Genomic DNA, 26055 nt, shown 5'->3' with positions numbered 1-26055 from the left:
GGCAACCTTAACAAACAAGGCAGCCTACAGTTTCAGACATGAGCAGCGAGCAGACTTGCCCGCGTTACAGTCGTGCATGTCCCCCCACGACCCTTGCTGCCCCCCCCTCCCCTCCCCTCCCCTCCCCCTCCCCTCCCCCCCCCTCCCCTCCCCTCCCCCCCCCTCCCTCCCCCCCTCTCCCTCCCCCCCCCCTCCCCCCCCCCCCCCCCGGGTTGCTGCTGCCACGACCCCGAACGTCTATCTCTGATCTAAAAAGTCAAGGAAAGGTTGCCACCGCCTGGCGAATCCCTGTACCGACCCTCTCAGGGCAAATTTGATCCTTTCTAGCTGAATATAGCTAGCCATATCGTTAATCCAAGTTTCAACGCTTGGAGGCCTCGCGTCCTTCCATTGAATTAATATCCTTCGTCGAGCCACTAGGGACGCAAAGGCCAGTATTCCGGCCTCCCTAGCCTCCTGTACCCCCGGTTCTACCCCGACCCCAAAGATCGCAAGCCCCCATCCTGGTTTGACCCTGGACCCCACCACCTTCGACACCGTCCTTGCCACCCCCTTCCAGAACCCTTCCAGCACCGGACATGCCCAGAACATATGCACATGGTTCGCTGGGCTTCCCAGACATCTGACACACCTGTCCTCACCCCCAAAGAACCGGCTCATCCTTGTCCCCGTCATGTGAGCTCTATGCAGCACCTTAAATTGAATGAGGCTCAGTCTCGCACACGAGGAGGAAGAGTTGACCTTCTCCAGTGCATCCGCCCACGTCCCGTCTTCTATCTGCTCTCCCAGCTCCCCTTCCCACTTGGCTTTCAGCTCCTCCCCTGATGCTGCTTCCGCCTCCTGCATTATCTTGTAGATGTCTGATATCTTCCCCCCTCCGACCCAGACCCCCGAGAGCACCCTATCACTCGCCCCCTTACTGGGGAGCAGGGGAAACCCCTCCACCTGCCGCCTAGCAAATGCCTTCACTTGTAAATATCTGAACATGTTTCCCGGGGGGAGCTCAAACTTCTCCTCCAGCCCTCCCAGGCTCGCAAACCTCCCCTCTATAAACAGGTCCTTCAGCTGCCGTATGCCCACCCTGTACCAGCTCTGAAATCCCCCGTCGATGTTCCCCGGGATGAATCTATGGTTCCCTCTTATTGGCGCCGCCAACAGACCTCCCATTTCCCCCCTATGTCGCCTCCACTGCCCCCATATCTTGAGGGTGGCCGCCACCACCGGGCTCGTGGTGTACCTCGTGGGGGGGAGCGGCCATGGTGCCGTTACTAGGGCCCCCAGGCTTGTGTTGCCACAGGACGCCCTCTCCATTCGTTTCCAAGCTGCCCCCTCCCCTTCCATCATCCACTTGCGCACCATTGACACATTTGCCGCCCAGTAGTACCCCGAGAGATTGGGCAGTGCCAGCCCTCCACTGTCCCTACTCCGCTCCAAAAAGACCCTCCTCACCCTTGGGGTGCCATGCGCCCACACGTAGCTCATGATGCTACTCGTCACCTTTTTGAAGAAGGCCCTAGGGAGGAAGATGGGCAAGCACTGAAATAAAAACAAGAACCTTGGGAGGACCGTCATTTTGATTGACTGCACCCTCCCCGCCAGCGACAACGGTACCATGTCCCACCTCTTAAATTCCTCCTCCATCTGTTCCACCAGCCTGGAAAAGTTCAACTTGTGGAGGGTCCCCCAGTTCCTTGCCACCTGCACCCCTAAGTACCTAAAGCTCTTTCCTGCTCGCTTGAAGGGGAGTCTCCCAATACCCTCTCCCTGGTCCCCCGGGTGTATCACAAAAACCTCGCTTTTGCCCAAATTTAGTTTGTACCCCGAAAAGTCCCCAAACTCTGCTAATAGCTCCATTATCTCCGGCATTCCCCCTTCTGGGTCTGCCACGTACAGCAGTAGATCATCCGCATACAGCGATACTCGATGTTCCTCCCCTCCCCTAGTCAGTCCTCTCCACCCCCCTGAACCCCTCAGTGCCATCGCCAACGGTTCAATCGCCAGTGCGAAAAGTAGGGGGGATAGGGGACATCCCTGCCTGGTCCCTCGGTGGAGCCCAAAATACTCCGACCTCCTCCCGTTTGTCACTACACTCGCCGTCGGGGCCGAGTAGAGCAACTTCACCCACTTAATAAACCCTTCCCCAAACCCAAACCGTTCCAACGTCTCCCACAGGTACTCCCACTCCACCCTATCGAATGCCTTCTCCGCGTCCAGCGCTACCACTATCTCAGCCTCCCCCTCCACTGCCGGCATCATAATTACATTCAGCAGTCTCCGCACGTTCGTGTTGAGCTGCCGCCCCTTCACGAACCCCGTCTGGTCCTCATGGATTACCCCTGGCACACAATCCTCTATTCTAGCTGCCAGGATCTTTGCCAGCAACTTGGCATCCACGTTCAGAAGCGAGATAGGCCTGTAGGACCCGCACTGCACGGGGTCTTTATCCCGCTTCAATATCAGGGAGATCAGAGCCTGCGACATTGTCGGGGGCAGAACCCCCCCCTCTCGCGCCTCATTAAAGGCTCGTACCAGTACCGGTCCCACCAAGTCCACATTTTTCTTATAGAATTCCACCGGGAACCCATCTGGCCCCGGCGCCTTCCCCGCTTGCATCTGACCTATTCCCTTGACTAGCTCCTCTAGCCCTATTGGCGCCCCCAGCCCTTCTACCAGCCCCTCCTGGACCCTTGGGAACCTCAATTTGTTTAGGAAGTCCTCCATTCCCCCTCTCCTCGTCGGCGGCTCAGACCGATACAACTCCTTGTAAAAATCCCTGAAGACCCCGTTCACTTCTTGCCCCTTCTGCACTACCTTCCCGCCCCTCTCCTTCACTCCCCCAATCTCCCTAGCCGCATCTCGTTTGCGAAGCTGGTGTGCCAGCATCCTGCTCGCCTTTTCCCCATACTCATAGACCGCGCCCTGTGCCCTTCTCCACTGCGTCTCTGCCTTCCTGGTGGTCAGCAGGTCGAACTTGACCTGCAGGCTGCGCCGTTCTCCCAGCAGCCCCTCCTCTGGTGCCTCCGCATATCTCCTATCCACTTCCAATAGCTCCCCCACCAGCCTCTCCCTCTCCTGCCTCTCCTTTCTTTCTCTGTGCGCCCTTATGGAGATCAGCTCTCCCCTGATCACTGCCTTCAGGGCCTCCCAGACCATCCCCACCTGCACCTCACCCGTGTCATTCAAGTCCAGATAGCTCTCAATGCTCTTCCGGACCCTTTTACACACCTCGTCGTCCGCTAACAGCCCCACATCCAGCCGCCACAGCGGGCGCTGGTCCCGCGCCTCCCCCATTTCCACATCCACCCAATGCGGTGCATGATCAGAGATCGCAATGGCCGAGTACTCAGCTTCCCGTACCCTCGGGATCAGCCCCCTGCTCAACACGAAGAAATCGATTCTGGAGTACACTCTATGGACGTGGGAGAAAAAGGAATACTCCCTCGCCCTCGGCCTACCAAACCTCCATGGGTCTACTCCTCCCATCTGCTCCATGTACCCCCTCAGCACTTCTGCCGCTGCCGGCCTCCTATTGGTCCTTGAGCTCGATCTGTCTAGCCCGGGGTCCAGCACTGTGTTAAAGTCCCCCCCCATGATCAAGCCCCCTGCCTCCAGTCCCGGAATGAGGCCCAATAGGCGCCTCATAAAACCCGCGTCATCCCAGTTCGGGGCATATACGTTGACCATCACCACTTTCTCCCCCTGCAGCTTACCCTTCACCATCACATACCTACCCTCCTTATCCGCCACCACCTCCTCCGCCACGAACGACACCCTCTTTCCCACCAGAATCGCCACCCCCCGGTTCTTTGCGTCCAATCCAGAGTGGAACACCTGTCCCACCCACCCCCTTCTCAGGCGAACCTGGTCCACTACCTTCAAATGGGTCTCCTGTAACATTGCTACATCAGCCTTCAGTCCCTTCAGGTGTGAGAATACCCTTGATCTCTTGACCGGCCCATTCAACCCCCTCACGTTCCAAGTGATCAGCCGGGTCGCGGGACGACCCGCCCCCTTCCCCTGCCGATTAGCCATGTCCTGTTCCCTGCTCGCCCCGGGTCGACCCTCCCCTTCTGACCCGCTCCCCATGACGATGTCCCCCTCCCCCCACCTCTCCAGTCCTCCACTTCCCGTTTCTGGTCTTTTCAGCAGCAACCCGGTGTCCCTCCCTAACCCCCCTCCCCCCCCCCCAGGCTAGGACCCCTCCTAGCCGCGATGTACCCTCCATCGTACTCCCGTAAGTCAGCTGGTTCACGCTGACCCGGCTGCTCCTGCCACACTCCGACTCCCCCCGGCTCGGGGGGGGGGGCCTCCCCCCCCTTGCCACTCCTCCCTGGCCCCGCTCCAGCGCGGGAAAGGTCGCCATTGCTAGCCACGCCCCGCACTCCTCCCCTCCCCCCTCCTCTGCCCCGCGCGCGGGAAAACAGAGGAAAGCCCGCGCTTTCGCCCTGCCACACCCCACCCCACCATCTTCAGTTCCACCCCCGTCCCCGTCCATGCCTGTAAAAGAACCCCCCCTAGGAGCCCATATCCCCGATCTGCTCTCCCCCCCGTCCCACCTCCCCAACTTAACATTATAAATAACAGATAAATAACAAATAACAATGTACTTAACAGTCGCCCTCTACCAAACAGCATAAATAACCATAAATAACCATGAATAACCACAATAACAATAACTAAGGGAAGTTGGCAAAGGGGGAAAAAACATCAGAAGAAAAACCACAGCAAGAGTTCAAAATCCAAACAAAGAATTCAGCTGAAAGTACCCGAGCGGCTACGGCCGCCAAGTATCCCCTGGGTCTAATTCGAGTCCAGTTTCTCTTCCTGTACAAAGGCCCACGCCTCCTCTGGGGACTCAAAATAGTGGTGTTGGTTCCTGTAGGTGACCCACAAGCGCGCTGGCTGCAGCATTCCGAACCTGATCCGTTTTGCATGTAGCACCGCCTTCGTCCGGTTGTACCGGGCCCGCCGCTTTGCCACCTCCGCACTCCAGTCCTGGTAGACCCTCACCGTCGAATTCTCCCACTTGCTGCTCCTTTCTCTCTTGGCCCACTCCAGCACTCTCTCACGATCGCTGAGTCGCTGGAACCGCACCAGCACCGCCCTCGGGGGCTCATTTGCTCTTGGCCTCCTAGCCATGACCCTGTAGGCCTCTTCCAGCTCCAGGGGCGAAGGGACGGCCCCTGCCCCCATCAGGGAGCTCAGCATTTCTGCTACATATCCTGGGAGGTCTGACCCCTCCAGGCCTTCTGCCAGGCCCAAGATCCTCAGGTTCTTCCGCCTCATTCGGGTATCCAGCTCCTCAAAACGGCTCTGCCATTTCAGGTGGAGTGCCTCGTGCACCTCTACCTTTCCCACGAGGACCGTGGCCTCCTCCTCCCTCACAGTCATCTCCTGTTGCAGCTCCCGAATCGACGCCTCTTGGGTCGCCTGGGCTCCCATCAGCCTGGTGGTCGTCGCATTCATTGACTCCAAGAGCTCCATTTTCAGCTCCGTAAAGAAGCGCAGGAGAGCGGCCTGCTGCTCCTCCGCCCATTTCCTCCATTCCTCGGGTGCGCCACCGGCCGCCATTTTGGTCTTCTTCCCCCGCTTTTTTTTGGGAGCTGCTGTTGCTTTCTTTACCACCCCACTCCGGGTACCGACCATAAAGTTGGTCTGGTTCTCTTCAGGGAGCCTTCCCCCACCGGGATTTGTCCTTACAGCGCCGTTGGGGCCCTCCAATCGGCCCGAAAACACCTTTGTAGCAGGAGCAGCCAAACGTGCGACTTAGCTGGTCATAGCCGCAACCGGAAGTCCCCTCTTCCAGCTCTTTCAATCCCATAAATTAAGACGACAGAAGAACATGCCTTTATTTAGATGAAGAGAGCAGTATTTTGGGCTTTATTAATAGAGGCATTCTGTACGCGTACAAGTACAAGTGCAAGTAAGTTATGCTAAACAAAAACAAGATACTAGTTAGACCTAACTGGAGTGTTGTGTACAGTCCTGGACGCCACACTATAGGAAGGATGTGAACGCACTGGAGAGAGTGCAGAGAGGTTTACAAGAATGGATCCAGGAGTGAGAAACTTCAGTTGTGAAGATTGATTGGAGAGGTTTAGTCTGTTGTCCTTGGAGAGAAGAAGGCTAAGAGGAGATTTAATAAAGATGTTCAAAATCATGAAGGGGTTGGACAGTCAGATAGGGAGAAATTGTTCCCACTTGTATAAGGGCTAAGAAGGAGAGGGCAGAGATTTAAAGTGATTTGTAAAAGAAGCGAATGTGATATGACAAAAAGCTTTTCACACAACAAATGGTTTGGGTCCAGAATGTACTACCTGGAAGTGTGGTGGTGGCAGGTATAATTAACGCATTCCAAAGGGCCTTATGATTATATGAATAGGAACAATGAGCAGGGGTACAGAGAAAAGGCAAGGGAATGGCACTACATCATAATGCTCATTTGGAGAGCCAGTGCCGACACGATGGGCCAAATGGTCTCCTTCTTTGCTGTAACAATTCCGTGATTCTGTGATTCAGGACCTTTTTTTTGATCAAGGGATCCCAAATTTCTTTCCAACATAACTGAAGGGTTAAGTATGGGGTACACCAGGAGAACTTGCTGCTCTTCTTTCAACAAAAATGCCGCGGGGTCTTTTGAATTACAATGAAAATTGAGGATATCATTTATAGGGCCAAGATTGCTGGCAAATCTGAGCCGCAATTCTCCGATTGTTGGGATTCTCTTTTCCCGTTGGCAGTGCACCCTCGCCAGCGGGATTCCCAGCACTGTGGGGTGGCTTCAATGGGAGATCCCATTTACAAGCGGCAGGAAGAGAGAATCCTGCCGCCAGCAAAAGGTGTGCCGCCGCTGGGGGAACTGGAGAATCCAGATTTTGTCTGACAATCGCTCAGGGAGTATTTGGACAGGAGCTATGTTCAGAAACTCCTTCAAAATTAACAGAGTGGGTAACTGCAGATTGGAGGTGGACGTTGAAGGAAGTGGGCAGCTGCATGGTATTTCCCCTCATCGCTCACTTTGCATGTACTCTATATTCTAATTGTTTTACAAACCACTATACAAAGCTCATTCCCAGTGCATGAGAGTCTACAAAGACTTGAAGAAAAATAACACAACAAACACATGGGTGGCAGCTGTGGGATGCGGATCTGTTTTGCACAGTCCAGGATGCCAACTAACTACATCATTCGTTGAGTGTGGCATCATGGTAACTTGTGGCACATTAACCAGAGACAGCAGTGCCGTCTTCCCTTTTCTATTTTCTCTGAATGCTGTGCTGTGTTTGACTTCGGCTGGGTTCTTCCAAGGCTTCTTGAATTAATTAGACATCAGAGCATCCAATTTGCTTCTGCCGTACATTCCTATTTTCCTGTGGTTGGCCTTGGATATTTGCTAACTGCTTTCAGCTGAACATCCCATCCCATATCCTGCTTATTGTTAGAGTATAACTGTTACAATAGAGATAGCATCCCATGCATTTCATTCAATTTCCATGTGGGATAGAGTGGAAATGGTGGAAAGTTTGTGCTCTTCAAGGTGTAGTCATTGGGAACTGAAAGTTCTTTCTCTTAGGATATGAGTAACTTCAAATGGTACAATATAGAAGATGGCCAATTGGCCCATTAAGACTATGCCAACTCTTTTGTGAAGCTCCTCCTCCTCCAGGTATCATGCCCTAAGAGGGCATTGATGACCAGGGACTTCCATTGGATTGGTCCATCTTTATGCTTGGCAATGCACTGCAGTGGTTTGTCGTTGCCTTCTGCAGTATGGCTGACCAGGAAACTCTCCCACTCTTACCGCCTGTCATCAGGCACATAGGAAGGATTTGCAGGCTGGTAATCAATCTGGCTGGCCACATTATGAACGTAACTTCCATGGCCATAAAGTCCTGAAGTAGGGCTGTAAGCCAGAGCTCTGGCACAGAGCGAAGGAAGTTACCCATTGCACCAGTATCTGTCCCAACAACTTCCTGCTCTTTCCGCATAGCCCTGTGCATTCCTTCAAGCCCTTTCCTTCAAGCATTTATCCAATTCCTTTTTGAAAATTATTATTGAATCTGCTTCAACCACTCTTTCAGGTCGTTACAACTGCAGAGTAAATTTATTTTCCATAATTTTGCCTCTGGTTCTTTCATCAATCTCCTTAAATCTGTGTCCTCTGGTTGCCATGCCTCCGGACACAGTAGTCCCTTAATTAATACTATCTATAACGTTCATTATTTTGAACACCTCTATCAAATCTTCTCTTTACCTTTTGTGGCTTAAGGACATCTACCCCAGTTTCTCCAGTCCCTCTGAATAACTGAAGCCCCTCATTCCTGGTACTGTTCTCATAAATCTCTTCTGCAACCTTTCGAAAACTGCTGCACCCTTCTTGAAGGGTATCCAGAATCCTCCTGCCGACGCTGAACCAGGCTCAATAAACATACTGCATAACTTTCTTGCTTTGTTTTTTAAACACAGTTTTCAAACGGTCCTGCCACCATCAGGATTTTTTGGACAGGCACTCCCAGGTCGTTCTGTTCACGCAACCATTTAAAAATTGTATTGTTCAGTACATATTACCTCCCCACATTCCTCCTACCAAATATATCACTGTACATTTCTTTGCATTAAATTTGATCTGCCATATGTCTGCCTATTTTACCGGTTTGGCTTTGTCCTCCTGAAGTCTGTTCCTAGTGTTCACTCCATTTCCTAGTTTTGTTTTCTCCCTGGAGAAGTAATGTGGGATTCCAGCCAGAAGTACATTGGAATAGTCAACTCTATTGCAGGAGTTGACTAGGAGTCAGTTTCAGCAGCTGAGGCAGAGTCGGACAATGTGACAGAGGATCGTCTTAGTGGTGGTATGGTTATGTGGACGGAAACTCATCTCGAGTTCAAATATGCGGTTGTTTTTGACCGGTGCCGACGCGATGGGCCGAAGGGCCTTTTCTGTGCTGTGGACCTCTATGGCTCTATAACACCACGGTTTCCAACAGTTTGGTTCAGTCTCAGGCAGTTGCCAGGGAGAGGGTTGAAGTCTGTGACTGGGAAACAGTTTGTAGCTGGGATTGAAAACAATTTAGTCTTGACAATTTGAGATAGTGAAGGAGTCGAGAAAGGTATTGGTGAGGTAGAGCTGGGTGTCATTGATGGAAATCCCAGTCTGTGTCTTCAGAAGATGTCACTGATGGGCAGGATACAGCTGAGAAATAAGAGGTGGCCAAGGACAGATCCTTGCAGGACACTAGAGGTAACAGTGCAGTGGCCGAAAGAAGAGTTATTCTAGGTGATTCTCTGGCTATGAATGGATAGACAAGAATGGAACCAGGTGAGTACAGTTCCACCTAGCTAGCGAAGGATGGTGTGACTAACCATGTCAAAGGCTACTGACGCCCAAAAACAACCAGGAGGGATAGTTTACTTTGTCATAATCACATGGCCATGAAGTTCCCAATCATCCCTCTCCTTCGAGTAAGATCCCTGCTAATGCCACTATTGTCCCATGTGGCGACTTATGCCTGTTGCTCACCAACCTTCTTCACCATACTCAGTGCGTGGTACACACATGCAATTGGAACCCATTTTAGACAGCCTCACATTTGTCCCATTTGACCTCTTCAATGTCTGAACTGCTCTTTGCTCTAAATGCTATTTGTTGCACCAGTCCATTGATTTTTCTCTCTGAGGTTTCATCCTGGTGTCCATCTCCCAGACATATTTGTTTCAGTTTTCCCCCCCATCAATACTGGTTAACCATCCGGCGAGTCCATGGGTCCCAGCTCCGGTGAGATGCAACCTGTCCAGTTGAACAGGTCCCTCCTGCCCAAAACCTGATCCGGGTGCCCTAGGCATCTAAAGTCCCAGCTACACCATTTATCCAGTTACATGTTACACTATCCCATCTTACAATTCCTATACTCATCAGTGAACAGCACAGGCAGGGAATAATCCTGAGGTGACTACATTTGAAGTCCTCTTCTTTATTTTCTTCCTGAACTCCATTACACTCCATACTTGCAACTTGGTGCTCATGCCCACCCGCCCCACAGCCAGCCAGCTGGCCTCTCATTCTGGTTGACTTTGGCCTGGAAATGGATTACAAGGACAATAATCAGATTATTAAACCTGTTTAACAGGTCTTCAGACCACTAAACCTCAACAGCCCTCCCTGCCTGCCTCCCCAAAAATATCAGGTCAAAGTGTCCACCCTCCTCACCCCCATTCTGTTGTGGTCTCCATCTCATTCTGATCACTGAAGGCAGATACCAAGTAAAGGGAAAGAACAAAAATCAAAGGGACCTCACAAGATCCGAACATTGGTGAGGAGTAAAAAAAAACACACACTGAGAAAAACGAGTAGAAGATTCCATTTTATTTTAAAGCTGAGATGCAAGACATTGCCATTATTAATAACACAGGTCATATGGTCAATACACAAACTAAATATATACACATCTCAATGAAAAAAAACAAATGTACAGAAAAAAAACACAAATGAAATTAAATAATACCAATGAAAGCATTTAATACCTTCAGAACCTCCGTTCCATTATGTAGGACAGTGTGAACGCTTTTCACACTACCTTACATAATTGCTGCCCAGGTAACCTCTGACTTAAATAGCTTTACATTTACACTTTGTAAATGAGGTCATATAATAAGCTGAAGCTGTTCACTGTATAGGTTAAACGGCCACTGACCTATGGCCTAGTCTAACCTTCAGAAGAGTATGATAACATTTTTGTAACCTGGTTACAATTGTCAGGTTTATTAAACCATCAATAAAGAGCCCATGGCCTACAGAGTTTTTTAAAAATTCTACTAAGTTGGAAATCCTCAATGTGATTGTAACCTGTTAGAAGCATTGTGCGTTTTCGAAAAAGACAGAAAGTTAATGAGAAATAAATGCTAATGGCTGCCAAGGCATCTTCGGCAGCACCTTTGACTTGCATCACCTAGGAAGACAAAAGCAGTAGATGCATGAGGATACCATCACCTGCGTGTTACCTTCCAAGTCAAGCACCATCTAGACTTCAACCTATAACACTGTTCCTTCATTATTGCTGGAATCTAATCCTGGATCTCCACCCTTAACAGCACTGTGGGAGTACTTACACCAGACGCACTGCTGAGGTTCAAGAAGGTAGCTCACCATCACCATCTCAATTAGGGATGGACAATAAATGCTGGATTTACCAGCAATGCCTATATCCCTGAATGGGTGAAAAACAAGTTAATAGTGCTTCAAACAAGCCATCCCTCCTCTTCCAAATATTATTTTTCCAGTGCTTCAAACCTCAACATATGGGAAACTGTTTGTCATCTACTTGTGGTCATTTGGAATTCTGTTGAGTATTCACTGATTCATAGCATTTACAGTGCAGAAGAACAATTCGGCCCATCGGGTCTGCACCGGCCCTTGAAATGAGCACCTCCACCCCATCCCTGCAACCCAGTAACCCCACCTAACATTTTTGGACACTCAGAGCAATTTAGCATGGCCACTCCACCTAACCTGCACATCGTTGGACTGTGGGAGGAAACCGGAGCACCCGGAGGAAACCCACGCAGACATCCCTTGCCAATTTGTTTTGATGTGTTCTATCTCGCTCTTCAAATTCTACAATTTCCTAAAGATTCCCCCCCACCGCCATCCCAATTCATTATCCCTGACCACGTCTCTGCTCACAGTCATTGGATTCCATTGATCCAGTGCTGTTTTCAAATTGTAGGGATGGGCAATAGGTACTGGGTTTGCTGGCGCTGCCCAAATGCAGAGAATGAATTCAAAACAGGTTACAACACCAAATCCCAGGGTGAAATTAACAATGCCAACAAACCTCTCAGTCTAAGGATTCTCTTCAATTTATTCAAAATGGTTTTGTACTTTGCAAGAAACTTTCTTGCCTTCTCTATGACAATTAAGGTTAGGATGCTTGACATGGTGTCAGTAATTATGTGGTATCAATTTCCACACTTAATCAGAATTTTTAAAAATTCTTTAATGGGATGTGGGCATCGCGGGTAAGGTCAGCATTTGTTGCCCGTCCCTAATTGCCCTCAAACTGAGTGGCATTTTTTCTTTTAAAAAGAGTCAACCACATTACTGTGGATCTGGAGTCACATGTAGGCCAGACCAGGTAAGGATGGCAGATTTCCTTCCCTAAAGACCATTAGTGAACCAGATGGGTTTTTATGACAATCGACAATGGTTTCATGGTCATCATTAGACTTAATTCCAAATTTTTTATTGAATTAAAATTTCACCACCTGCCTTGGTGGAATTCGAACCCGGGTCCCCAGAGCATTACCCTGGTGTCTGGATTACTAGTCCAGTAACAATATCAATCTGCCACTGCCTGCCCCAAAATATAGAAGATATACATATACGGAGAAAACATGATGGAAATGTTGAGATTACTGACCATTTTTGCATTCTTACTTAGGACACAGTAACAACAACCTGTATTTATATAGCATCTTTAACAGATCCCAAAACACATAGCTCTGCTGTTATTACTGGATTTAGAGCTAACCCAACCAGTGAACTTGGGCGCGATGTATCCGAATAGGAACAGTGTCCTATAGAGTGATTAGCCAGGTGTTTACTGGCACTTGGAGGGCCGAGAAACACCACATAATGAACGGCCATTCAAGTAGGTCGGGGCCTCAGCAGGGAACACATGAACGATGCCCTTTAGTCCTGTGTTCAGCACCGAGGAGATCTGCTCACTGAAACTCCTTAGTGCAGGGAAAGATCGGGACACCATTTAAAAATGGTGTCCCAATCTCTTGACACCCCAACGCAACCCCAGGACCCCACCCAGCCCCAATAAGGGGGTCCTCAGAACCACACCCACACTGGGTACCAGCAGGCCCAACCACTTTGGCAGTGCCACCCTAGCATTGTCTGCCAGCTGGCTCTGCCACCTTGGCAGTCCCAGGTTGGCACCCAGGTGGCACTGCAAGTGTGTCAGGCTGGCAGTGCCTAAGTGCCACCAGCAGTGCCAGGGTGCCACCCTGCCCAGGGGGAAAGCGCCTGCCATTTCGGATCCCTGGGAGACCCCCACTGTGCCTTTCCATCTGGTCCCCATTTTTGGGGACCATTACTAAATAGCGCTCACCCGAGGTCTCCAAGGCGAGGGAGCTAGATCTCAAGAATGCATATTTGAGGGAGACTAGCTGCCTCCCTCCAACATGCAGATTTTCCGTAAGTGACGTCTCGCGAGATCACGTTAAATCTCGCGAGGCGAGCCGGGTTGATCCCGGAAGAGGGATCTCCCTACATCTACTGGCCGCGCTGCGCTGCTTTTCGGGTGCAAAGTGGCCAGGATATCTCGCACCTTATCTCATCACCAATTGGAAGGAAATGATATTGAGTAAAAGCAGTTCACCCAAGTTGAAGACTTGAGGAGGACTTGCCCCAGAATTTATGGGTCACAGTAGGCTTTTTTTCCCCATCAATATGAAAGCTTTCTCACTTTTTCTTCTCTTTTTAGATTTTTAGTCAATGTATTCACGAAGATGATAAGAATCAACCTTGGGAACTATTTTCCCCAAGGGCTCTGTCAATACTGAGCGCTCCATAACAAGTAAAGCAGTGAAAAAAAATACAATTTTGACCCTAACAGAAAACTTCACCCACTACAATTCCATTTCCCAATCAAACCTCCTTGAGCGAGGTTATGAATTTGGTGTCATGTAGGGCAAATTAGGGGCAATCTTATGCTTCGGTCATTTGTCATATTTAGCTTGGAATCGAATAAGTTCCAAATGGGATCAGTCATGGACATGGACAGGAAGGCACACCAGCAATCCTCATCTTGACTGGGCATTGGATTGGTGTCTGACCAAAGTAATCTAAAGTGGGGTGACCACAAGCTGCCAGATATAATGGCACCAATCTGGGTGAGATTCACACCCAAGTCCCAAAGGCCAATACTCCATTATTGGCCAACCTGGTGACGTTTTTCTGCTGACTGAAGCAACTTTTGTCATGATTTGATTGCGATGAAATAGGGTGGAAGTTTTGAAATTTAAAATAAGTAATTCAGCAGCAGGAAGAGAACTTCACATTTTTAAACACTAATATGAATTTTAAGAAAAATCAATTGAGCAATTGGAAAATAACATTAAAATTGCTGAATGCTAATATGTAAGGAAAATGTTGACCCTAAAAGACCCTCTTATGGACTGACCTCATTAACACTACACCCTGTATGCTTCATCTCTTGCCGGTGCTTATGGAGTTACATTGTATACCTTGTGTTGCCCTATTATGTATTTTCTTTTATTCCCTTTTCTTCCCATGTACTTAATGATCTGTTCAGCTGCTCGCAGAAAAATACTTTTCACTGTACCTCGGTACACGTGACAACAAACAAATCCAATCCAAAATACTGCAGATGTTAGAAAGCTGAAATAAAGGCAAAACATGCTGGAAATAATCAGAGGGTCTGGCATCACCTGTGGAGAGAGAGAAATAGAGTTAACCTTTCAACTCAAGATGACCATCGTTCTGATGAAACATCATCTCGACCTGAAAGGTCAACTTTAAGTTTTTAAATTTAGGGACCAGTAGATTCAATGATAGCATTTCAAAATCTTGTGCAACTAAGTCATAAAAAAACAGCCACAATGGCATAGACAGGTACAGGAAGATACACCAGCAATCTATATTTTTCCACAGTCAGCAAACGAACAGTGTGGCTGAGATTCTCCAGTAAGAGTGGCCAGAAGTGAATCTTTCACCATGAGTAAAATCATACCCCATAAACAATCCAAACTGACTGATTTGGATTTAATTTCAAAACTCTGATTAGTTTGTCTAAACAATAATTGAAGAAGTTCAATAAACAGTATTAAAGAATGGAAAGGTCATTTGTCATATTTAACTTGGAATAGAATAAGCTCCAAATGGGGTCAGTTGCAAGCTAGAAAATCATCTTTCATTACACAGTGTGCAGATTTATGGGCTGGATTTTCCATTGAGTATTGGGGTTCCAACATCAGGCCGAAGAGTGTGCCCGCCTGCACAGCCTTCTGGGAGCCAGTCTTCCAATTGTCTCCTGCTACTCCCCCCCCCCCCCCCCCCCCCCCCCCATCTTATTGAGGATGAAAGGCAGATTTAGGCCCAATCAGAGGGCCCAGAGAAATGTTAGGCCTGTGGCCCCAATGGGTGTGGTGGATACCATTGCAGTAGACAGGCGAGCATGAGAGAGCCTCAACATGGAGGGGACCATTGTTGCCTGCAGAGTCATCAAATGAAGAGGCCTGAATCGGGGTCAGGCAGAAGTTGCAATGGTTGTGGCCATTCATCCCCTCAGCCCCAGCATTGGGGCATGAAACCTCCAGCTTCGATGGTCACTTAGCCTCCCACAAGGAGGTTCGTCGAGCAAGTCATGCCCCTGCACACAGCAGGAGACTGCTCTTGGAAAATGCTGCCACCGTGGCAAAATGGCCTCCAAGTGAGGCATTAATTGGCTGCCTGCTTCCATGGAGTGGGCAGCTCCCATTCTCAGAATCTTCTGGGAATGTTCCCTGGAAGTTGAAATGTGTTGGGGAGCCATCCTGATGCTGCCTCCCCACCCATCTATTTCCCTAACTCCCACGCACCATTCTCTAAGCATGTCTCTGGCTGGGAAAGTTGAACGCTATAATTCTAAAATAAATTGGAGTGGTTTTACAGTAATGTTTAGACTGGTCTTTATGACACAAATTTTTTCCCCTGTTGTTGTCCATCTACTTCTCCCTGAAGCTGTTGACTATTTGTTGGAGGTTGCTGCACTGGCTACTGGCCCATGTTGATATGTCACCCAAGTAGCCAGTCTTTACTGTGAGCTTTGACAATGCATGTTGACAGGGGGCGTGGTGGTGCTAAATTCTAGCTGAGCTTGATTCTGACCTCAATGTGCACTGAATGCATTTCATGTAGGGATCACTGGCTAATGTCACCTAGCTCCAGATCATCAATTGTAACGCTTTCCTTCACCGCCATTTGTTTGTTCACTTTTCGAAGATCAAGAATTGAATGTATATGGCTCAGTGAGTTCACCCCATGAGCCATTAGGAAAACTTTAATGCCACGTTTAATTTTTAATCTTCTGTTGTTGCTTTTCTGAAATAGCCTAGAGTTTGCAGAGGTTCCCTATCTTTGGATTTTCTAAACTTGCGGTTGAAACAAATAAGACATTCTATATTTACATTTGAACAGCCACTTATCCAATCTAATGCCAGCTAAAGAAATAGAGTTATGGTTTCAGCCTATTGCCATTGCTTCTCTCTAATAGAGCAGAAATGGTTTGTGGTATTCTTCACTGCCAACAACCTCTTCAGATCCCTAGACCCATGAGTAGCTGACCAGCTCATATGATACTTAAAGACCCAATATAAACACATAATTTTCAGACAATACATCAGCTGGGAACTAAGAGCTATCTTCGGCCGAAACACGGTGACCATTCCATCCGTTCAAAGATTGTATTGAAAGGAAAGCCTTTAATTTGCTGGAGTCCAAATAGTTTTTGGAAAGATTAGAGTTTGAAGAGCCTTCTTTTCTCATACTTTGGACAAGTGTCTCTGCCATGTGAACCTGGTAGTGCTAGGTACTGCGGGGTGACCGTAGATGTTTGATGTGTGGTTTGTTTTTGTTCCTCCTGCCTCTTGCCGGCGGTTTGTTTCTCCTGCCGGGCTCCACACTGCGATGGTTCTTGCTCAGCCGCAGTTTGTTCCTTTTCTTCTTGAAGTCTTTCTGCCAGACCTGCTCACAGTAGAAGTCCATCTTGGAGGGGTAATTGATGAGGGTCATGATGTTCTTGTACCATGGCTGAGTGCCACGGCCAGGGTCCAGAAGGGAGCGGTCCTTCACGGGGCCAGCCGAATGATCATCACCTTCATGCAGGTTGACCACCTGGTCAGCGGTGACCACGTGCAGCCGCAGCTTCAACAGTGTCCAGCGGAAGCCATGGTCCTCGATTTGGCAATGGTAGACACCGGCGTCCCGACGATCTATATGGCGAATCAGCAATCCTTGCTCTATTGGAATGATCTGGTCGCTGAAGGTAACCTGTGAGCAAACATTACATTGAACCGTTTGTGTCTCAAACATTTCATTGTGAACTATACTATAGCAGATAGGCTCACCTAACTGTGAGGTGGGTTTGATGTGAAAGGGGAGACAGTGGCAAAGCAGTAATGTCACTGAACCAATAATCCAGAGGCTCAGGCTAATGCTCTGGGGATATGGGTTCAAATCCCACCATGGTAGAATTTAAATTCAGTTCATAAAATCTGGAATTGTAATAAATGGTGACCATGATACTATCATCAGTTGTTGTAAAAACCCATCTGGTTGATTGATGGCTGTAGGGAAGGAAATCTGCCATCCTTAACTGGGCTGGTCCAATTGGTTTTTATTTTCTTTATAAATTTAAAGTACCCAATTCTTCTTTTTTTCCTAATTAAGGGGCAATTTAACATGGCCAATTCACCTACCCTGCACATCTTTTTGGGTTGTGGGGGTGAGACCCACGCAGATATGGGGAGAATGAACAAACTCCACGGGGACAGTGACCCTGGGCCGGGATAGAATCCGGGTCCTCGGTGGCGTGAGGCAGCAGTGCTAACCACTGCTCCACCGTGCTGCTCCAAATGGCCTATTCTAAATATGAGTCCAGGCTCAAAGCAATGTGGCTGCCTCTCTGAAATGGCCTAGCAAGCCACTCAGGTAAGGGCAATTAGGAGGGTAATAAATACTGGCCTTGCCAGCAATATCCACATCCCATGAAAGTAAAAATAAAGGGGGGAAAAAAAGCTAATTGTGGATATTTTGCACCTTCTCCTGTATCAGGTCTCCTGTCATTTCCTGGCAGAATCTCAACAGGCAACTTGCTTCCAAATGTCTACCAATCTAGCTCCACAACAGAGCATAGTTATATCCAGTCCCATAAACTTTATCTGCCCTCTCACTGTGGAAGCATTGGTGACACCAAAGTTGAGAGAAGAAGCTCCGTATTTGAGTCATTCATATGTAATCATTACCCACTTATTTGTAATGGTTTTGATTAACTAAAAACTGTGTGTGTGTGTTTATGTGAACATGTGTGTGTTTGTGAGTGTGTGTATATGTGTGTATTTGTGAGTGTGTCTTTGTGTGTGTATATGGTATGTGTATATGAGTTTGCATGTGCGTGTTTGTGTGCGTATGGTATGTGTGTGTGTGGTATGTGTGTGTGTGTATGGTATGTGTGTGCATGATATGTGTGTTTTTGCATGCATGTGATAACTCTATACTTCATGCTCAAGTCTGACATGAGGACAAGGTCGGAGAGTTCTGGCTGGGGGAAAGGGATGGGCCTGGGTTCCTGTGGTTTGGGGATGCAGCGGAGGGCAGGGGGATGGGGGGGGGGGGGTGATGTGGGAGTGGCAAGTTTAACATCTTTCACCAAGTGGAAATAGCAGGGGGGGGGGGTAAGTAGTAAAAGTCCAATGGCTCATTTAGCTTGCAAGCTGGATCTTGCCGCTGCCAATATTTTCAACCATAAAACAGGTGGAGTCACTCTTAAATATATAGATCCATGTCCAAATCAAATCAGATATTGACTATAATATTAACTTTGGCCTGAAGGGGGAAGCATGGTGATTTTCTCATCAGGTGAAGACAGTGGGAAGAGGATCCAGAACTGGAGGAGGTCCAAACAGGTATGTTTTCTTCAAATGATCCTTGGGGGAGTTAAGAGGAACAGGATTGTAAATACAAGTCCCTGGCAAGGCTTTCCCTCCATTCCCCCATTCAAGAACTTCCTGAAATATCCACTGTGTGACCTCAGTTCCGAAGAGAAGTCATTTTGGGCTCATGATGTTCGCTCTGTTACTCCCTACACAGATGCTGAGTTTTTCCAGCACTTTCTGTTTTTATCTCTTCCAGTCAGCCTTCGTTTGGTGCCAGCCAGCTAAATCCTGATGCCCAGTCTGCTCTCACCCATTGGCATGCAGATCAGACTCAGTTGAAATCAGGGGCTGGTTTAGCTCACTCGGCTAAATCGCTGGCTTACCAAGCAGGCCAGCAGCACGGTTCGATTCCCGTACCAGCCTCCCCGGACAGGCGCCGGAATGTGGCGACTAGGGGCTTTTCACAGTAACTTCATTGAAGCCTACTCGTGACAATAAGCTATTTTCATTTCATTTTCAAATCACCCAGGCCTCACTCTGCCAGGGCCTCTTGAATCCCACTCCAGGTTAAAACTGGGGATGGAGAATGGGGTTGAGGATTCTCAGGATCAAGCAGGGGTTTGGAGCACTTCAGCATGATTCTAGAGACTGGTAGCGCCGTGGCAGTCAAGGTTTCAGGTGCAAGGACCCGAGGCGAAGTGAAAGAGTGCCAATGTTGTGAATACTGGAAAATGATAGGGCAAGGGGGCAGGGGTTATGATGTTAATGACTGAGGGGGGAATGTGATTTGTGATCGCTGAATGGTAGGCGGAGTAGATGGAGAATGAAGGGTCCTGAGGCGAGGTGGGAAGTTGTTTTCCAGAGAGCTTCTAACTTTATACAAATCACCTTAGCTGAGCAGTTCTTCTCATATTCTGCACGTGTCAAATGCCATTTCTACACAATGGGGCAGAATTGACAGCAGTTGAGATAAGGAACACCATCTAACTTAATTGTATAACTGTGTTATGCGGGGGGGGGGAGGTAAAGGAACAAGTCCCACCTTGCCTAAGGCTGCAAGTAGCAGAAAGTATAAAAGGCAGACAAACGCCATGGGTAAAGTACTGCCCTCAAAATCTTGCCATGCCGGCTTTATAGTCCAATGCTGCCAAAGCCTGTGAAGAACTTTCAGCCCCCTGATCGGTCAATGGCACGGTTTCTTACTTAGGAGATAAAACCCGCGGCAAAACAAGGCCTTACCTCCTGTAACAGTCCACTCTTGTCACTCGACTCCAGCAACCATGTGATGGTGGCAAGCTGTGATTTGGGAATGCATTCCAAATATGTGCTATTCCCCTCAACAACAAACATCACCTTCTCTTCAGTCCAGGTATGCATGGCCCCTACAGTAAGCACATAGAAGTGGGATGTTGATTAGAGGAATGGTGAAATTCAGGGGTTATGGCTGCATTCCAACACTCTCATGCCATATTTCACCAAGTCTCATCGGCCATTTATCATTTTGAGAGTTTGAGATAAGTCTTCCAGGATCAAGGAAAAAACAAAATACTCCTATTTTCCAATTTTGCACGTCTCCGCAAGAGCCAAAATGATTCTACCTGATGTAGCCTAATTATATTGTTAATTGTTGAGGCAACTTTGTTGTTTCAGCCAAGTGTATAGACATTGCAGAACCTATGTTAAAATGAAAGGCCATGGTAAAGGGAACCGATAAATTAATAAGTTTCATTTTGCATTTATATCAAACTCCTTAGTGGCTGTGGTGAATCAGTTTGCAATAAATAGTGCAGCTTAAGAGTGCAATTCGAGGCACCACACAGACTGCGGTGCAAGGCTGTGTTCACACAGCACTGACTGGTGTGAAGGACCCATATTGAACCATCAAACAGGAGTGAGTCCTACTGGGTGTTCAGTGAAGTGTACATCAGGTTGAGGCCACACGTTCAAGGTCAAATCCAGAAAACTATCGGGATAAACTCAAAAATTACTTCCTGTATTGTTTCCAAAAGTTTCCATAAAATTTAAAGGACGGGATTCTCCGTCTGTTCATGGCAGCGGGATTACCGATTCCCGCTGCAGTGAATGGGAGATTTGGCTGAGTGCCAAATTCTCCGCCATAGCTAGCAGTGGTAGCGGGCGGACATGCGACAGAGAATCCCGGCCCAGGTCCAAAGCTTGTTGGCCTAATTTGAAATCATTTACTGAGACCCTCTAATGTATTGCTGTCATTATCTGAACTTACAACAGTAGGAAAAGGCCATTCAGACCTTTGAACCTGTTGCCCTATTCAAGTAGAACACAGATAGAACATTACAGCGCAGTATGGGCCCTTCGGCCCTCGATGTTGCGCCGACCCATGAAACCATCTGAAGCCTATCTGACCTACACTATTCCATTTTCATCCATATGTCTATCCAGTGACCACTTAAATGCCCTTAAAGTTGGCGAGTCTACTACTGTTGCAGGCAGGGTGTTCCACACCCCTACTACTCTCTGAGTAAAGACACTGCCTCTGACATCTGTCCTATATCTACCACCCCTCAATTTAAAGCTATGTCCCCTCGTGTTGGTCATCACCATCCGAGGAAAAAGACTCTCACTGTCCACCCTATCTAACCCTCTGATGATCTGTAATTCAACCTCATTTATCCCTCTTTGTTTTGTGTCTCTCAATATTATACCTAACAAACATCCATCTATCTCAGTCTTGTCACATTTCTGCAACTATTGTTCTGCTCAACCACGGCCTCACTTCCACCTGCTTTGCCCTGGCCACCATTAGAGCTATTATTCTCACCCTGGCATCTCCCCCCGGTACAGCCTCATCTTGGCTCTCTTAAGTTCAACAGAAACAGACCTGAACAGACATGATGCACAACTGTTTTATTGATTCATTACAGGATGATCCTTGCAAAGATAACATCCTCTTCCTATGCCTCTCACCATCATCCAGCTGCATGGCACTGCCACACCCAATTCCACACTGTCATGATATGCAAACATACAACCAATGAACACTCAGAATAGGACATAACCAATGGGCAGTCAGGACACTCAAAGGTGGCATCACCACAAGGGGGCATAACATAAACACTATAAAAAGGATGAGGCACTCACACCCTGCCTCCCTCCACAGACAAACCTCTAGAGAGTTAGACAGCGTTGATCAGCAGCATCAAACCCCAGCACATGGCTTAGAGCAAGCTGGTACAATTAGACTGAGTTACTACAGTTAGATTAGCAGAGAGTCAAACTCATTTGAGAACTGTGTTAATAGTTCAATAAACATGTTGAACTAATTTCAGAGTCTGGAGCATCCTTTAGTCAAGACTGCATCAAGTAGCAGCCTGTGCTTCCTGAAGCAGCATAATGCAACACACACTTCTCTACTTAATCGTAACCATCAATGCCTATCCTTCCCATTTCCACTGTTTTTTCCAGTGTCCCCTCTGGGGCCGGATTCCTATTTAGCATGGCCAATCCATCTAATCTGCACATGGACTGTGGGAGGAAACTGGAGCACCCGGAGGAAACTCGGGCAGACACGGGAAGAATATGCAACCTCCACACAGTCACCCGAGATTGGAATTGAACCCGGGTCCCTGGTAATATGAGGCAGCAGTGCTAACCACGGTGCCACCGTGCTACCCAAAGGTACTTGAAGCTCACAGCCCTCCAAGATATCTGCACTCCTCCAGTTCTGGCCTCTTGAGCATTCTTGATTTGAATCATTCCACCATTGGTAGCCATGTATTTAACTGCCTGGACTCTAAGCTCCGGAATACCCTCGCTAAAAGTCTCTTCCTATCTACCTTGCTTTCCACCTTTAAGGCATTCCTTAAAACCTCCCTCTTTGTCCAAGCTTTCACTTATCGACCCAAATATCTCCTTATGTGGCTTGGTGTCCAACTGCGCTGCATAATGATCCCGTGAACTACCCTGTTGTTTTAATATGTTAAATGTGTTGTATAAATACAAGTTGTTGTTATTGAAAGCTCTTATTGATCCAACATCCACAGTCTTTTAGTGTTTTATTTTTATGTTTGCTCAATACAAATTTACTAATCTCACACAGGACTGGTAACCTAAAATTAGGGTCAGTTTATCTGAAGATGACGTATGGGGTTAGGGAATTCTTGTGGCACAGAGGTAGCATCCCTACCTCTAGGCCAGAAGCTTATGGGTTCACGTGCCTCTTCATGGCAATGGAAAGTGCATTCGTAACATGGCTAAACGGGTTGATTACCACCTTGCAAAAACTGTCCAGAATGATGTGCGCCAGGATTGCTCCTGTGAGGTTGAACATGTTGGGACAGTTAACACACAACCGGCACTGCGAGGGCAGAGAAATGCTCTTTAAGCTGCCAAACTCATAATGGCCAGATCTTTCTGGCCAGTCACGCCCGCAGGATCTTCCGGTCCCACTGCGGATTTCCCGGCAGCAAGGGATGCATTCAACAGGAAACCCTGTTGACAATGGGGGGGCACCAGAACATCCCACCACTGCCCAATGGTGAGCCACCTCGCGCAATCGCAAAACCCGCAACAGGTTGCTCGGTAAATCCCACCCATTGCGTCTGATCCAGGAGAACTTGATGATGCCACATTGAGTGTATTTTTACCTCTGCCAGCCCATCCCTGACCTTGATGAGATCAGTAGGGACAGTGGAAGACAAAAGAGAACTGATGTCCCATTTTTCCCTGCTGTACACATTCACACCTGGACACGATTACACGGAACAGCTATCCGTATTTTTCTAACGTAGCAGTCTACGAATCTTCCAGACCCTTTAATCATTATTTTTCTGAACTACAAGCCATGACTAAATGTTTTTTAAGTGAATTTGTGGCATGTGGAGACAAAAAGGCCTGGCCACCGTTTTCAAAACAGTCTGACCTTCAGGCGCTGATTAGCCACCACACTTTTCCTGGTGCCGAATTCTTTCTCATACTTCGCTTTTGTTTTATTTTAAAGCTGTATTCCTCCTCGACCAGCCCCTCACTCCCTCCAACGGCCTAATGAGTGAGCTGCTGAACCATACAGGCCGAAAATTGGCCCCAACTTCGACAGTTCGTCCATGCAGATTCAGCTGACTTAGCAGCTGAGGGTTAAAACTGGTCTCTGTGTCACTCAGCTCAGGGAAAGAAAAGCAACTCAGGTCAGAAAAGCAGCTCCTGTTCACTGGATGGTGGCTGTGAGAGTAGCAGAGATGTGCTGATTTTTAAACTTGGATAGTCCACTAACATTTCAGACTCTAAAAACCCACCTTGCTGTTTGAGCCCTGAGGGCAGCACTAGCAACTACAAGCGAATTTGACCAACTCATTTAAGGATTCAATAGCAAGTCAGGGGCTCAACTCCATTGTGTATCATAGAATTTTTACAGTGCAGAAGGAGGCCATTCAGCCCATCGAGTCTGCACCAGCTCTTGGAAAGAGCACCCTACCCAAGGTCAACAACTCCACCCTAACCCTATCCCCATAACCCCTTAACCCAGTAACCCCACTCAACAGTAAGGGCAATTTTGGACTCTAAGGGCAATTTATCATGGCCAATCCACCTAACCAGCACATCTTTGGACTGTGGGAGGAAACCAGAGCACCTGGAGGAAACCCACGCACACACGGGGAGGATGTGCAGACTCCGCACAGACAGTGACCCAAGCCGGAATCGAACCTGGGACCCTGGAGCTGTGAAGCGATTATGCTATCCACAATGCTACCGTGCTGCCCACTGTCCATCTTTGAGTAAATCTTTGAATAAACCTGCTGCCAGGGAGGAGGGGAGAGGGAAGGTTTGGAAGGATAATAATAATCATCTTTTAGTGTCAAAAGTATGAAGTTACTGTGAGAAGCCCCTAGTTGCCACATTCTGGCCCCTGTTCGGGTAAGCTGGTACAGGAATTGAACCCGCGCTGTTGGCCTTGGTCTGCATCACAAACCAGCTGACCAGTCCACTGAGCTATGAAGCCAGCAGCATGTTAAGGTGGCAGCAAATAACTGGTACGTGGTGTGTATTTTCTCCCCTATCTTTTGTCCGAGTATTTGACTGGCATGTTTACTCAAGACTTTATCATCGCTTTAACTTTATGCACTGTTGGCTCACAAAGCCTATATAGATTGGTTCAGAGTTCAGTGTCTGCAGAAAGGTGCAAAGGCCTTCTTGGCATCTCTGAATCAGGAGCAGGTACTCATCTCTAATCATGCCTCTTCCCATTCAAACCCAAATTTCAAAATGGACAGTTGGCGTTCAACCTCAAAATGGATGATGTCTGCGCAGTTTTACTGCATAACCCTTTCCTGGGTTTCATTAGAAAAAATTAATTGGACTTCTTGAAACACAGAAATCCAACTGCAATAAGGCAACTTTTATAAAATTTTCCCATCAAAAATGCTTCAGTTGTAATCTTTAAGATCTCTTACAGTTACTTTTTAACCTTTTAGTTTTAACATTTCTGAAACTGCTGTTTTTTTCTTTATTCATACATGAGATGTAGACATCTCTGTCTAGGCCAGCACTGATTGCCCATCCCTAATTGTCCTTGAGAAGCCGCTTTCTTGAAACACTGCTGAACATAGATACACCCACAGTTCTCTTAGATAGGGAGTTTTGGATTTTGACCCAACAACAGTGAAGGAACAATGGGCGCGATTCTCTGCAAATGCGGCGAGTCGTAAAGGCTGCCGTGAAACTGGCCGTGTTTCACGGCAGCCTCCGCGCCCCCTCCCGGGACCCAATTCTCCCCCCCGGGCGGGGCTAGCAGCGGGGCCCCGTGATGCACGGCAGCGCGGCCTTAGCGACCGTCGCTAAGCGTCACGACGGCTGACGCGCACGATGACATCAGCCACGCATGCGTGGGTTGGACGGCTCCAACCAGCGCATGCGCGGATGACGTCATCACGCAGACGCGTCAAAACCCGCGCATGCGCGGGCCGTCATGCCCCTCAGCCGCCCCACGGACTGACCCTGCGGGGTGGCAGAAGAACAAATAGTGCGCGAGTATCGGACCCGCTGCCCGCGATCGGTGCCCACCGATCGCAGGCCCATGCCATCCTTGGCACGGCCGTGGTGCGGCCGTGCCAATCGGTGCCATGGTTGTCCGGGACGGGCACTTTGCGGCCGTTTTCACGAACGCTGAAAGCAGGTGTGATCGCGGCCGTGAAAACGACCGTAAACTCCGCGGTATTCGGCCCATGGAGAATCGCTGTTCGCCGTAAAAAACGGCGAGCAGCGATTCGTGTTGGGGGGGGGGGGGGGGGAGAATAGCGGGAGGCCGTGAAAATTGTCGGGAAGGCCCGCCCGCTATTCTCCGACCCGTCGTGGGCAGCGGAGAATCACGCCCAATATGTTTCCAAGTCAGCATGTGTGTGGCTTAGAGAGACCTTGCAGGCGATGGTG

The 26055-nt window shown here is 48.4% G+C and overlaps 1 protein-coding gene across 2 annotated transcripts in view; it reads right to left on the bottom strand.

Annotated features, from left to right (window-relative positions):
• Positions 1 to 13488: 13488 nt before the first annotated feature.
• sema3h (sema domain, immunoglobulin domain (Ig), short basic domain, secreted, (semaphorin) 3H) overlaps positions 13489 to 26055 on the bottom strand; it is a 217571-nt gene continuing 205004 nt past the window's right edge. For both annotated transcript variants that reach the window (XM_038810740.1, XM_038810741.1), the window contains exons 16-17: positions 19897 to 20039; positions 13489 to 17053 (exon numbers count right to left, since the gene is read on the bottom strand). In XM_038810740.1, the coding sequence (XP_038666668.1) occupies positions 16589 to 17053; positions 19897 to 20039 (608 nt within the window). In that variant the 3' untranslated portion in view covers positions 13489 to 16588. The remainder of the gene's footprint in view (positions 17054 to 19896; positions 20040 to 26055) is intronic.

The sequence above is a fragment of the Scyliorhinus canicula genome, chromosome 11, assembly GCF_902713615.1.
Source record: "Scyliorhinus canicula chromosome 11, sScyCan1.1, whole genome shotgun sequence".
In the NCBI taxonomy this organism is placed as follows: Eukaryota; Metazoa; Chordata; class Chondrichthyes; order Carcharhiniformes; family Scyliorhinidae; genus Scyliorhinus; species Scyliorhinus canicula.
Note: the sequence above shows the minus strand (reverse complement) of the source record. Positions and strands in the feature narration are given on the sequence as shown.